Here is a 15,320-nt window from a genome sequence, read left to right as displayed (position 1 = left end):
AGAAATATACAGGCCATACCACAGGATGCAAACCACTCATCAGGAAAAAGAATCAGAAGACCAAATTCGATTTTGCAAAGAAGTACAGAGATGAGCCACAAAAGTTTTGGAACAAAGTTTTCTGGACTGATGAGACCAAGATTAACCTCTACCAAAGTGATGTAAAGGCCAAAGTATGACGAAAGAAAGGATCTGCTTAAGATCCAAAACACACAAGCTCATCTGTGAAGCATGGTGGAGGTAATGTTATGGCTTGGGCTTGCATGGCTGCTTCTGGAACAGGCTCACTAGTCTTTATTGACGATATAACTCATGATGGTAGCAGCAGAATGAATTCTGAGGTCTACAAAACCATTTTGTCTGGCAATTTACAGAAAAAGGCATCCAAACTAGGCGGCACGTTGGACGACTGGTTAGCACATCTGCCCCACATTTCTGAGAACCGGGGTTCAAATCCCAGCCCCGCCTGTGTGTTGTTTGCATGTTCTCCCTGTGCCTGCGTGGGTTTTCTCCGGGCATTCCGGTTTCCTCCCACATCCCAAAAACATGCATTAATTGGTGACTCTAAAATTGCCCTTAGGTGTGACTGTGAGTGCGAATGGTTGTTTGTTTGTATGTGCCCGGCGATTGGCTGGCAACCAGGTCAGGGTGTACCCCGCCTCCTGCCCGATGACAGCTGGGATAGGCTCCAGCTCGCCCGCGACCCTAGTGAGGAGAAGCGGCTCAGAAAATGGATGGATGGATGGATGAACTTTTGTCGCATTCATCTTTTGATCTGAAACCCAAATTGACCTTGCCGTTCCAATAATTTTGGAGGGGACTGTATCTATGTCAGCAAGTGCCAGCTTCACCTAACAACCTTTTTCAGACACTTGAAGTTATGTCTGTACATAAAAGTATTAATGGGTGGACACTTGTCTTGGTCACTATTGCAATATATTTTTGGGATCCAATGAAGACAAATAATACAGGAAATTTGTCCCAACAGTGTTGTATTCAGAGGATAAATGAACTTGTTCAACCCTGGAAAACTTAATTCAGTACAGGGTAGTTTGAAAATGCAATATGGTCAAACTTACATTCTGTATGAACTACCATGCATCTGATACACATATTCATTGTGGAACATTTTAACTTAGGTGACCAATTCCACATTTAAATCTCAGGTATGGAGGATTGTTTTTAATTGAGCTGCTAGTTGGCTGGTGTATAAAATATAATTGCTTTTGTCTGTGGACAAAAGTGCAGTATAAATGGAATGCATTGCAATGAACGAACAAGCAGAGCAACTTTCTCTTTGGCTGCATTTTTTTTTGTGGACACATTGACAGTTAAACCTGGTAAACATTAGCATGTTCATAGAAGATACTATTGACTAGCTGAAATGCATCAGAAATAAATTGTTTGTGGACTATTCTGATTAATACATATTATAACAATACACATACACCAAGCAAAATCACCCTAAGAGAAAATAGAAATGATCGTCAAACAATATGATTGGATGCTTAGTGTTTCAAGGTGATATCCTGGGATCACAAGTATGTCAGTGATTTTTTTTTTTTTTATCCATCTCTTGCAGATAAAGTCTAACGTGCAATGTATTTCTGCACAAAAACAGGTTTGCTATTGCTGTATGTTAGTGCAGAATGTCCTGAGTGTTGTGTGCATAAATGGGCTCTCACCATTCATAGTCCTGGCGGGAGCAGGAGCAGTTAGACATGGTAACAGGACGGTCAAAGTCCTCGCCGTTGAAACATGTAGCGTGAGGTGTTCGTCTCTTAAACGTTATCTCTCTGCCCAAGAGACACTCATTGCCATGTTCATCTGATGGGGACCAATGTTTGTAGTCAGACTCAGAACATGGAACACCTGGGCAAAAGAAAATAGTGGTGGTCCATTTGTTAATCATTTTTGTTTCACGTGATAGGCAGGGCATCTGGAACATAGCAAAAACTAAAGTCTATAGGATCAAATATATCAAATCAAGGCATGTTGTTCCTTGTTCTGTGTCTGGAATAAAAATGCTTGATGCTCTTACACAAAAAGTGAAGAAAAACTGTAAGAAGAAATACTGAGGCAGATTCAGACTCCGAAACTTTCTTCTGAATCTGCAGATATATTTCTTCTTAACAGGCTAGCTATTTTTACTTGTTATAAGAACTTTTGGCAAGTCAAATATTCGTGTTACAGTGACTTAAACTACGTTATATACTGTAGTCTTCATTTCATCCCTTTTTTCGTTAGTTTCAAGCCCAGTTTTTGAAATGAAAGTATTCACAGTGCTACACATTTTCCCCATTGTGTTACATAACCGAATCGCAAAATTGAATAAATTATTTTTTTACTACTAAAATCTAGAGATTAAGGTTGATGGAGGCCTCTGTGCTAATTGGAACCTTCGAAGGAGCAGACCATCGACAGACACTTCCTTTGACGTCATGCCTGTAAATATTCTCATTCAACCAGGTCTTAACATTCTCAGGGCATTGAATCGACTGCAACTGGACCGTTCTGTTTGTCATTGTGGTTGGACGTTTCCATGACGTCTCCTGGAGACAAGCCAGGTTTCCAGGGAATTGCTTTACGTAGCTAAATGTCACAAAACTGAGAGCAATCGTCACCAACATTTATATGGACATCTCTACTAACGCCCACTTTGACCTCTGAAAATATCAGAACAATCATCCCAATACTTTTGGATTTTATGTAGGTTAGAGCATCTTTCTTATTTGAGGACTGCGGTATCAGCGCTTCGCACACACACACACAGACACACACACACACACATACACACGCACACACATTCCTTTGACGTTCATGCTTATTTTTTTTTTTAGAATTAGCAAAACACTGGGGGGGGGGACTATTTCACATTGTACGTTTGATGAGTTGTGTGTAGAATTTTGAGGGGGAAAAATAAATCAATTTTGGAATAAGGTTGTGACGACAAAATGAGGTGAAGAGCTGTGACTACTTTCAGGATGCACCGTAGTTCTATTTTAATTCCTTTATCGAGCTACACCAGAGAGACAAAATATTTGGAACACCTTCCTATAATGTAGCGCAGTTGTACCATATGTCGAAAGCTACTGTTTATTTAGGGATGAACAAATACTATACTAGTACTACAGTGGTATGATGATTAAAATCTTTTAAATATCAGCAAAGATTGGGAAATCCATCCATTCTCAACACCGCTTATCCTGGGTAGGGTCGCAGGGTACTGGAGCCTATCCCAGCAGACTTCGGGTGAAAGGCGGACTACACCCCAAACTGGTCGACAGTCAGTCGCAGGGCACAAGATTGGGAAATATGTTATTTTGTACAGTAGTGGCAATTACTATTAAAGTATGTATGTACTGTAGCTGGTATTAAAATAAACAGTATAGCATAACGATTGCTTTAAACATTCAACTCATTTCAGAAAAGAAACGGCACAATATGTAATACCGCTGAGAAGCAAATGTGAGAAAGAAAGAAAGAAATCGCTGTTGCAAGCTGATATTTTCCTAAGGGCTTGAAATATCTTTTTTTTTTTAAATCTGAAAACACAATTTTTTCATCATCCCTCTGAACCAACTCATCGCTGTCCAACCTACCTAAAACATCAGAGGCGTTGACCTGCAGAATGAGCCAGCTATGTTTCTGGTGGGCGTAGGATCCAAAGATGGTGAAGATGGTGCTTTTCTCCCCAGGCTCGGTCAGTAACTGGTAAACATACACCTCCCTGTCAGAGAACTGAAATTCGGTCCACGTCTCGCCCTCATTGGTGCTGAACCTGCAGGGACAAATTTAAATTGTGTTTCGGTTTTAGTTTATTTTTTGGTTTTTTTTAGTTAACAGAAACTGCTTTCTTCCTCCCCTGAGCATGCGACTGAGCAGCGGCCAACGGAAACACAGCCAATTACTAGAAAAAAAGCACTTGTGGTTGCATTACATGTATGAAAAGTGCAATAGATAGATCGATCGATAGATTGATCGATAGATTGATCGATAGATAGATCGATCGATAGATAGATCGACAGACAGACAGACACATTTAAATAGTGATTGATGATTGATAAAATAAACTGAACGCATAAAGATTATATCGGTTACTGAGTAATCGGGTAAAAGAAAAAAAAACTGCGGTTCATCTATCCCTACCACCATTGCCTGCTCTTTATTGTTTCTGTTGGCATAGACATGCTTATCAAATCATCAAGGGATCTTCATCAGATCGAGAAGCCTACTTCATATTCCCAATATATGATCCTGTTGACTAATGATCTCAAACCCCAGAGAGGTTGCGTGATGGTTCTTTGTTTTCTGCACGGCTTTAATTTAAAGCTCCTGTTTTTTTCATGCGTACCTGAATGGATAATAGATTTAGCTTGTACATACATATATATATATATATATTTCCCCATCCTAAGAACACACACACAATTTGGACTTACTTGAGATGAGTACTGGAGCCTCCTTGTGGGATAGCCATCAGAATACCACCATGGTCTCCCCATGTATAGAAATGAGGACCTGCTAATGCCTAAAAACAGGATCCGTAATAAAGATATACTGCAGCTGAAATATGTATTTAACACATCACCATTTTTATCACTATATATATACTTCCAAAGGTGTTATTGACCTGATAATTTCACCAGATGCTGGGAACAACCCAAGCAATCCATACATACAAAGAGAGTAGAACAAATAAGATCAGAAATTAAGTAAAAATGTGAAATGACAGGGAAAAAGTATTGAACACATGAAGGGAACTGCAAAAAGGCGTGGAAAGCCTAAAAAAACACCTAAAATCTATAAATAATCAAACAGCAATCCTGCCCCTAGGTAGTGTAAATGAATATCAGCTGTTTCAGTCCAAATTGAAGGCCTACAAAAAGGTCTCATTGCCGAGGTGTGAGTTAAAACACATCTCATGATGGGAAAGAGTTGAGCGCTGTCGCAAGACCATCACAAACTAATTGTTGCAAAACATAACAATGGCATTGGTTACAGGCACATATCTAAACATTTGAATGTTCCAGTGATCACGATTGGGGCCATAATACGTAAGTGGAAAGCCAATCATACCACCATAGATGTTCCTCGATCAGGTGCGCCTTGCAAGATTTCTGACAGCAGAGTATAAAGAATAATCAGAAGACTCCAAGAGCCTAGGACCACCTGTGGATAGCTTCAAAAAGCTTCAAAAAGATTAAGAATTAGCAGGTACTATTGTCACAAGAAAACAGTGAGTAATGTACTCCACCGCCATGGCTTGTATGCACGCTCACCACGCAAAACCCTATTACTGAAAAAAAAAAGCATGTCAAAGCTTGTTCAAAGTCTGCTGAACAATATTTAGACAAGCCAGTTAAATACTGGGATAATATAGTCTGGCCAGATGAGAGCAAAATTGAACTGTTTGGATGCCATAATGCACACCACGTTTGGAGAAGAAATGGCACTGCACATCACCCTAAAAACATCATTCCAACAATGAAGTTCGGAGGTGGGAACATGATGGTGTGGGGCGGCTTTTCAGCAAATGGTACTGGTAAACTTCACATGATTGAAGGAAGGATGGATGCCCAAATGTACCAAGACATTTTTGACAAAGATCTGCTGCCATCTACGAGGATGATGAAAATTAAACAAGGGTGGACATTTCAGCAGGATAATAATCCAAAACATACTGCCAAGGAAACTCTCAATGAGTTTCTAAGAAAAAAAAAATAAAGCTGATAGAATGGCCCAGCCAATTACCTGACTTGAATCCAGTCGAAAATCTATGGAAAGAACAGAAACTCAAGGTCCATAAAAGAAGCCCACGGAACCTTCAAGATTTGAAGACTGTTTGTGTGGCGGAATGGGCCAAAATCACACCAGAGCAATGCATGCAACTAGTTTCTCCCTACAGGAGGCGTCTTGAAGCTGTCGTTGCAAACAAAGGCTTTTGTACAAAGTATTACATAAATAGCAGTTGGCGTGTTCAATACTTTTAACCTTGTGTCATTTCACATTATTACACATCATTTCTGATCTTATTTGTTGTACTTTCTTTGTATGTGTGGATTACTTGGGTTGTTCCCAATATCTGGTGAAATTTTCATGTCAATAGCACCTTCGGAAGTATATTTAATGAGAAAAATGGTGGCGTGTTAAATATTTCAGCCGCTGTAGTAAGTTAGTTCGATATTGTACAATGGACAGAATTCAATGCTTAAACATCACAACAAAAATGTGCTTTGTTGCCTGTTGATTTAAATTATGTTCTGGAATGTGAAAAGAAATACCCACAAAGAGCACAACCCATTTATTAGTAATCTACACCAGGAAGTGCATAAAAAGTATGAGGAAGCAAACATTTCAGTTTTTTTTTTTTTTTTTTAAATCCACTTGATATTCATTTGAGAATGCTGTGGGGATTTTTTAATCTGTGGCAGATATTAACGAACCTCCCTCCATCGGGCTCCAGCGCTGCTCGACACATACACATTGGGTTTGTTAGCCAAGTTCCTGCCAAAAGATCCTGTAATAACAGCAGAAAAAAAAATATGCAACTCTGCAACCCACAGATTCCAAACATGATAACATGTATCATTTCACACAGTTGCCCTTGTTGCACTTAGGTCCTCCGCACACTGAGAAATGTGACCAAATGCGACTGAACTGGACACCGCAAAAACACACTTGGCGATTGACCTTTGCACAAATACCAACTTGCTGTAACAGAAAAACTGCGTCCCCTGTTGTTCTTAATGGGAAACAATGTTTTGAGGATCCACATATAGTGTTTTATTGATCCTCAAACAACATGGCACTATTCTCAAGGAAAAAGCATGGTGATATTTGTAAGCTGTCAAGATAATTGCCACGGCAGTCACAGTCTACTGAAAACTCATTTACGCTTTTAACGTTAGTATTCACATAAATATCCTTCTCGTTTGCTGTCGAACTCTCAAGCGCACATCCTGAGCGACATCGCCCCTTGGAATCACATATTCCAATGGGGATTGTTTATTCATGCAGTCTGCTTTTAAAAAAAAAAAGAAAAAAAAAAAAAAAGAAAGAAAAAAAAAAAAAGGGGTTTCATATGTATGGCAAATTTTTTAACTGATCTCACCAAAATAAAATATTAAACATAAAATGATTACTGCAGTAGTATTTTTCACAAGTTTCTTTCACTCGATTGTTAAGTTTTTGTCGTGCTCCAAATAAATTTTGGAGCTATAACCACATATATTTGATTAATTTTTACTTTTCAGGAAACACACTGGTTTCATTTAGAAGTGTAGCAATACCCAGCAGAATCTAACATTGTCATAATTGCTTATTATTAAGACTACAACCGATTTCTATGGAATTAAAAATGTAATTGAGGATCCCCCTTCAGTACTGGGATATGAAGAGGCGCATCCAAGCCTACAAGCTTGCTGCCCAATCAGTACTATCAGAAAGGGTTTTTAGAAAGAAAATGAATAAAGTTTCCACCGCAACATTTATAAGCAGACAATCAACGCCCTGCCCCATCTGTGGAAAAGACTGCCAAAGTTGCATAAACATCACGTCGAATTTAATGGGTTTATATTTACTGTATACCATACCAATACCCACATATTAATCATTAAAAGATAAGTTGAATGAACCACACAAGCTCATGGTGGGGTTATGATGGTTATGATGATTCCCATGCAAACAGTGCAAGACAGACTGTACCTGAAATGAATCAAGGGTTCGGCCAGCAGAGCGCAGTGAGTACACATGAAGCGTCGAGAAGATTTACTGTTTCCCATCACACTACATATCGCTTCCAAATTGTGCCACACCCTATCACGCCACGTCAGGTTCTGTTGCGTGAATCACATTCTAACACAGCTTAAGTTCCTCGTCAGCAGCGTCACTACCGTGGCAAATGTTTTGACAATTTAACAAACTCGCCAGTTATGCACCGCAATGACGCTAACATGTTTGCCAGTCCCATCCTGCATTGTCTCACAACCATCCCGTTTTGTCCAGTTCCGTGTCCTGAACCGTGTCTGCCGTGGCCACCTGGAACATAATGTGAATGTAGCTTCCCAGGCAAGTGCACAAAACTTTTTGTGGGCAGGTACACTACCCCAAAAAAGGGCATCCACTGCCAAATTGTTCACACAATTAAGAAAAAAACTGGATTATGTATTCAACTCATGTATTTATTTCTTTGAACAGAAACACCACAGTCAATAATAGAACTATTAACAAAGGAGGTGAAGAGAGGCTTCAGTGGCTATAAGAAGTCAATGCACCCCTTTTCAAAAGACAGGTTTTCTGAAGGAGAAGGAAAAAACAAAGGGAAAAAAGGGCTGTGACAAAAAGGACACTTTTTTGGCTCAGGGCAAAAGGGCATGTGCTTGCACACCACCTATTAGATATGTGTGCACATGCCTGTAGCTTTAGAATAAAATGACATATAGCTGTCACACCTTTTCGTACCATGGGTGCGAACATACTCTGATCTGCCCCGCGTCCACCTTTTATCAATAGTAAGCCTTGACAGAATCTGTCAAACGTTGCAGATCGTGATCATAATGTGACAAACGTAAGGAATCTCATCAGGACACACCTGGACGCGAGGAAACATACAGACTTCCATGTCTGAGCATGGGACAAATGAACCGTAGTGTGTCTTTCAGTCTGGGACTCAGAAGCCCTGCCCCTCACTACGGCCCATCACCGATATCGTGATTGACTGTGAGAAAATAAAGCAAGACTTGTCTTGCAAATTGAAATTGACCACAATTCCATGGTGTATTACGTTTTGGGGAAACGGGGCTGCTTAAAGGACTAAATAATGACAATTCTAAACACATCAACATTACAGAAGCTGTTTAAACCAATTAAATGGCACCCGCTCAGAATGCTCAAGAAAATTCTGACGTTGCCATGGCCACAGTACCTACTTTTGGTATCAACCAAGACAATGATTCAACCAAGTGATTACTGAATACTGCTTTATAACTCAGTGTGTCATAATGTGTTGCATTGTTGACTGACTTTTTTGTTAATTGAAACATTTTGAGTTTTCAGATTCTATTGTGTTCAGCGAGGTTGTTCACAAATCTATCTATCTGTAAAATGCTTTCAGAGGTGTAACAATTAATCAACAAATCATCGATTATCAAATTAATCAAATTTTGATCGATTAATCGTTTTAGAGTCTTTGTTTAACTTAAAATTGCCCAAACCCTCAGAATTTCAGCTTTTCAACAGTAAGAATTAAGAATCATATTTATTATAAGAATAAAGCAAACTGATAATAAAGCAGTCGCCACGGTGGGCGACTGGTTAGCACATTGCCTCACAGTTCTGGGGACCAGGGTTCAAATCCCGGCCCCGCCTGTGTGGAATTTGCATGTACTCCCCTTGCCTGGGTGGTTTTTCTCCGGGCACTGCGGTTTCCCCCCCACATCCCAAAAACATGCGTGGTAGGTTGATTGAAGACTCTAAATTGCCCGTAGGTGTGAATGTGAGTGCGAATGGTTGTTTGTTTCTATGTGCAACTGCGATTGGCTGGCGACAGGTTCAGGGTGTGCCCCGCCTCCTGCCCGAAGTTTGCTGGGCAACTCGCGACGCTAGTGAGGGGAAGCGGAAAATAATAATAAAGCAAACTAATTATCTTTGTTGGCAATTTTCTTACATGTTACAGACCAAACCAGTAACTGAATCACAATCAATTTATGTTTGTGCATTTTTTGCACCATCCTATTTTATAATAAAAAACTTGACTTCATTGATTCATCGAAAATAATAAGACAGATTAATCAATTGATTATTAAAATAATGGTTAGTTTCGTCCCTAAATGCATTACACAAAAACAAACTTTTTTATACCTCTACCAGGGTCAGTCACAATGGGTTCTTGCTTTGCCAATGCATGACCACTCTTCACCATATTATAATGTATTCAGGCAGTTTATTTTGGGCGTAATTCAGCGGACTCACTGGGCCTCCTCAGAACAACTCTCTCTGCCAAATCCAACACAATGTTGAAATTGGCAAGCATTGACATATTGCCTTTGTTTCTCAGTGATTAATGACTTTTTATCAATAGTACTGCAGTTTAACTACTACTAAAATATCTGGTGTGAACAAATAACTAATGGTAATACATACCATGCTAAAAATGCTAAAAACATACTATTACGTTCTATGTATGTCAATATTTATATAATGAGAAGCCTGATAAAAAGAAAAATCAAGATTTAAATGCAATTTAAGTTCAAGGGACGTTCCATTTTTTACAATACTCTAACAGCCTTTCCCAAGCCTTTTTTAAACCACTCACTCCTAGTTTACAAGTTTTAGGGAGCCAAAGTTGAGTGTTTCGATACCTTTTAATTGCCACTTTGCTAGGCTAAATACTGTATGATAATAAAACATTTGAGATTTCTCATACATTTTGCTGTGATATTTTTGAAATATTATAGGAAACATTATTCGACATCTCCCCCTGTGAAATCAAATCATTGATAGTGGTTTTGTGTTTTGTGTTAAAATTTTAAAATAAACTAATATCCATCCCTTTTCTGAGCCCCTTATCCTCACGCGGGTTGCGGGCGTGCTGGCGCCAGCTATCATCGGGCAGGAGGCGGGGTACACCCTGAACTGGTTGCCAGCAGATCGCTGGGCACACATAATCAAACAACCATTCGCACTCACATTCACACCTCGGGGCCATTTAGAGACTTCAATTAACCTCACATGCATATTTTGGGGATGTGGGAGAAAACCGGAGTGCCCGGAGAAAACCCACCCAGGCACAGGGAGAACATGCAAACTCCACACAGGCGGGGTCGGGATTTGAACCCCGGTCCTCAGAACTGTGAGGCAGATGCTCTAACCAGTCATCCACCATTCCACTAAACTACTATCAAATACATCAAATATTTTACTTTATTTATTGTAATATATAATTATAATTATAAAAAATATAATTTATTTTAATATTTTAATATTTTAATTTCCAAATTAAAAAAAAATTTCATGGTGTCTGTGGTATTTAGGACCTTTCAACAGGGTCTTAAACGGGATTATGTGAAATTTCTAAAGATACCCAAGGCTTTAACTTTGGAAAAGGAAATTTAATACTTTTTAAAGATCCACTGGTACCCTCTTTTTTTTTTTTTTTTTTTTTTAAATACGACTTAGAAAAAATATATTAATAAAAAAGTATAGTTATTATACCAGAACAAGATTAAGCATTTAAATTGGCGCAATTCCTAAAGGGCACCACGGTTGGAAATCCCTTTACGCTACAAATATAATATAACACAAAGCGATGGCAGTTAGGAATAGTTTACTAATGGTGTTTTGTATGTAAACATGTCATTGCACAGTGTGTATGCACAAACACCAGACACGTGTTTGACCTCTCAAGTGCCTACTCGGTGCTACAGCGGTAATAAACCCATCTGTTTGAGAGAGATAACGAAGTTAATCGCGCCGGCAAATACCAGTCTCTCCTCTTCACGGTATCTTTCTCATCATGTAAATAATTTAGTAGGATTTCAACAAGGGCAATCTGGAGGAAGGGGACATCAAAAACAAAAACAAACAAAACACTGTTGTCTCGCAGATGTGAAGAGGCAATGAGGATTACAATTACAAGGAATAACTATTTTTTGCAATAATTATTTTTATTCTCAGGTCCTTGACACACTTTAAAACAGTCTGTCAAACAAGAGGTCTCAGCCACCTTTGAGAGAGAGAGAGAGAGAGAGAGAGAGAGAGAGAGAGAGAGAGAGAGAGAGAGAGAGAGAGAGAGAGAGTGTGTGTGCAACCACATTTCCTGTTTAAGGCAATACAGGAAGCAAATATTTACTCTGACACGCAGCTCAATTTGTTAGGTTGTGCTGCAAGTTTACTGCATTGTGCCGCTGTATCATTCAGAAAGAGGAAATGGTTGAACAATTACAAGATGGCCTAGCATTGAATCAATCACCAGTGAGACCATGTTACAAACAATCATAATTAGGGCCTCTTCCTTTCTTTGACTGAGACAATGCTGATAAAATAAACTTAAAATGCTCCCCCATCACACAGAGTCCTAAGAAGAACAAAATAAGCCTATATTCTCACCTCCATGCGGAAATTTAGAAGTACTGTATTCTATTAGTGTTATACCAACATTAAACTGACTCAGAAATAACAGTTAAAAAGGTTTAGTTCACCCAAAAACATAATTGAAGTATATTAAAAAGAATAAGGATTATACCTGTGGCCATTATGAGTCCCGGTGCAGACTCCTTAGATAAAATTGGAATCCTCCTCAGTTGGAAGTTTAATAGTTGGCTCCAGCGCTGGGCCAGATGGAGAGAGCAACCTTTACTGAGCTGAAGAGTAAAAGTGTGAGATGAGCGAGATGATGGTTCTTCATGAAAGATTTACTCTCCTCCATCAAACAGTGATATTTTATCTATTTCCAACGACAACATGGTATGAAGCCAAATAGTTTAGCATTGGAAGGACAACTCCATGAACTACAATTAATAAAGACATTACTTTCAGTGACTAATGGAAACTCTTGACGATTGAAACAAAAATATATACAAAATGGATGCAATGTATGAGCTTTAAATTGTGGTGGTTCCTGACCATGGGTGGATAAATCTGATGTTACAGTGTATATATGCTTGGGGTAAATGTATTGTGTGTGAATTCATACTGACACTAATTAAGCAAATGGAATAAAATATTGAGCTGGTCCCCACTTTGCTGTTTTAACAACATCTGTTCTGTACAGACAGACTTTATACACAATTTCGCAATGTGTCGGTGTAATTTATTTGTTTATTTATCCAGAAGAACATTTGTGAGGTCTGAGGTTACTGATGTTGAATGAGAAGGAATGGCTTAGACTCCATTCTAGTTCATCCCAAAGGTGTTTGCTGGGGATGAGGTCAGGGATATCATGTTCTTGCACACCTAACTCATTTAATTGTGCATTCATGGACCTTATTTTATATCCTGGAAGAGCAAAAGGCTGTTTCCAAAGCTGTTGTCACACAGTAGAATAGCATAGAATTGTCTAATACGAGTCTAGCCCAACTCTTAACTGATTTGTTTAATTCAAAGTTTGTGTCACGTTTGTCTCTATGCATAATTTTTGATGTAGTAAAAAGGTAGATGATCATGCAATCTTAAGCTGTGAACTGTCAAAGGTGTTGTACCTGGCAGTCCACAGTCCCTCCAAGACTGTCAGCAGTGGGTGGCTGAAGCAACTCCCATGTCCCTCCCTTGTCGAACGTGATGACCGACCGCATGTTGGTCTCACTGATGGACCCATTGACGAGTGTGGCGATAAAGACACCTCTGAGTCCTTCCACGCGGTGTAGGTCAGCAAAAGGCTCATTAGCAAAATATCTGAAAGAAAGGGATTTGAAGAAATAAAAAAAACTGTCAACTCAATTAGGGTTGTCACTCTCGACTCTTTTTATAATCAATTGTCCTATAGATATTGCGTCGACTAACCGAGTAATTGCCCCCCGAAAAAAAGAAATTCTCAATTAATAGGGATGGATGTCTACCCTTTAACTGCACACATACTGAGTGCATGATATAAATGCGTTATGCAGAATGTGAGATGAAGTAAGTGAACTTAAGTACTGTACTGTCTTACTATTATGTGTACACATCTTATATGCATATGTGTCATTGTCTGTAGGCAAACACGAGACAACAGTACGTTCTAACTAGCGTTGGTAAGGTTCCAGTAAGTTCTGAGTTATAAGTACTGATTGTAGGTATACTGCATTGGCTAATAAGTATTAAAACAACAACAACACGTTTCCTTAGTACACCGCAAAGCTCGTCCAGCCTGGGTGTAAATGTGTTATCCCAAGCTGGCGTATTCGGTCCCCTCCACGTTTGCAGTAATTGCAACCACTTCATTTTCGTCCTTTTTGGTTTAAAGTTATGCACATCCTGTACCTACAGCTGTGTAACCCAATTCCCCAACCATAGATATGAAGACTAGATACGTCAGCGCCCAGTAGCAGCTCAACTGTCGTGCATACGTGGCGGCCATTGCGTGCGAAAACATGGACAGTAACCAAACATGTTTATGTGTTTTTTTTGCAACGCCAATTGGTTATTGGAGTTGCAAAGATGTTTTTAATCATAATTTTTATTGCTTCCAGGCAGACATTTTTGCATCAACCAATTTATTTTCCTAGCCCTAAACTCAAAACAATGTCCTGTTTCAAACGGTTTATGATATACTGTAATAAACACAAGTAAGTAAGGAACAGGTCTAATATCTAAGTGCCATATTCTCACATGTATATTTAATCATTTATTTTACTCGTTTCTATGCCGGTTTGTTAAAATGTCTATCTCTAAAGTAACACAAAAAAGTTGAGGGCCGCTGATATAGAAAATGGCAGACACACAGCCTTTTTTAATTGTCCTCCAAACATATATTCAGTCATAAGCGTAGTATTTTGATTAGATACATTTTATTAGATTCATAAATAGAAGTATAGGAACGACCAGAGAAAATGTAAACCACTCATTAGCCAAATGAATAGGAAGACCAGGTTGGAATTTTGACCATTAACCTTGACCAAATTCATGGAAAGGCTAAATTTTGAGAGTATATGCTCACAATCCCAAACATACAGTACAAGCTCTGTCTTGGTTTGGGCTTGCAAGGCTTCACTAATGTATATTCATGATGTAACAACGTCAGCAACAAAAATTTGCTTGTGGTCGTGTCATCGGACTTGCGCCCGCATGTCTTGGACACTCGGGTGAAGAGAGGGGCGGAGCTGTCAACTGATCACCACCTGGTGTTGAGTTGGGCTCCGATGGTGGGGGAAGATGCCGGTCCGACGTGGTAGGCCCAAACGTATTGAGAGGGTCTGCTGGGAACGTCTGGCAGAATCCCCTGTCAGAAGGAGTTTCAACTCCCACCTCCAACAGAACTTGGCTCATGTTCCGGGGGAGGCGGGGGACATCGAGTCCGAGTGGACCATGTTCCGCACCTCCATTACTGAGGCGGCCGACCGGAGTTGTGGCTGTAAGGTGGTCGGTGCCTGTCGTGGCGGCAATCCCCGAACCCGTTGGTGGACACCAACGGTGAGGGATGCCGTCAAGAAGGAGTCCTATCGGGCTTTTTTGGCCGGTGGGACTCCTGAGGCAGCTGATATGTACCAACTGGCCAAGCGGAATGCAGCTTTGGTGGTCGCTAAAGCAAAAACTTGGGTATGGGAGGAGTTCGGTTCCGGACGGCTTCGAGGAAATTCTGGTCCACCATCCGGCGTCTCAGGGGAGGAAAGCAGTGCACCACC

The 15,320-nt window shown here is 39.8% G+C and overlaps 1 protein-coding gene across 2 annotated transcripts in view; it reads right to left on the bottom strand.

Annotated features, from left to right (window-relative positions):
- The window catches only part of sorl1 (sortilin-related receptor, L(DLR class) A repeats containing), a 104,355-nt gene that overhangs the window by 49,277 nt on the left and 39,758 nt on the right, over positions 1-15,320 (bottom strand). For both annotated transcript variants that reach the window (XM_061682027.1, XM_061682028.1), the window contains exons 9-14: positions 13,200-13,392; positions 12,245-12,362; positions 6,447-6,520; positions 4,443-4,531; positions 3,603-3,781; positions 1,686-1,872 (exon numbers count right to left, since the gene is read on the bottom strand). In XM_061682027.1, the coding sequence (XP_061538011.1) occupies positions 1,686-1,872; positions 3,603-3,781; positions 4,443-4,531; positions 6,447-6,520; positions 12,245-12,362; positions 13,200-13,392 (840 nt within the window). The remainder of the gene's footprint in view (positions 1-1,685; positions 1,873-3,602; positions 3,782-4,442; positions 4,532-6,446; positions 6,521-12,244; positions 12,363-13,199; positions 13,393-15,320) is intronic.

This window comes from Phycodurus eques, chromosome 7 (genome assembly GCF_024500275.1).
Source record: "Phycodurus eques isolate BA_2022a chromosome 7, UOR_Pequ_1.1, whole genome shotgun sequence".
In the NCBI taxonomy this organism is placed as follows: Eukaryota; Metazoa; Chordata; class Actinopteri; order Syngnathiformes; family Syngnathidae; genus Phycodurus; species Phycodurus eques.
The sequence above is the reverse complement of the archived record's forward strand: the minus strand, read 5'-3'. Positions and strand labels throughout refer to the sequence as shown.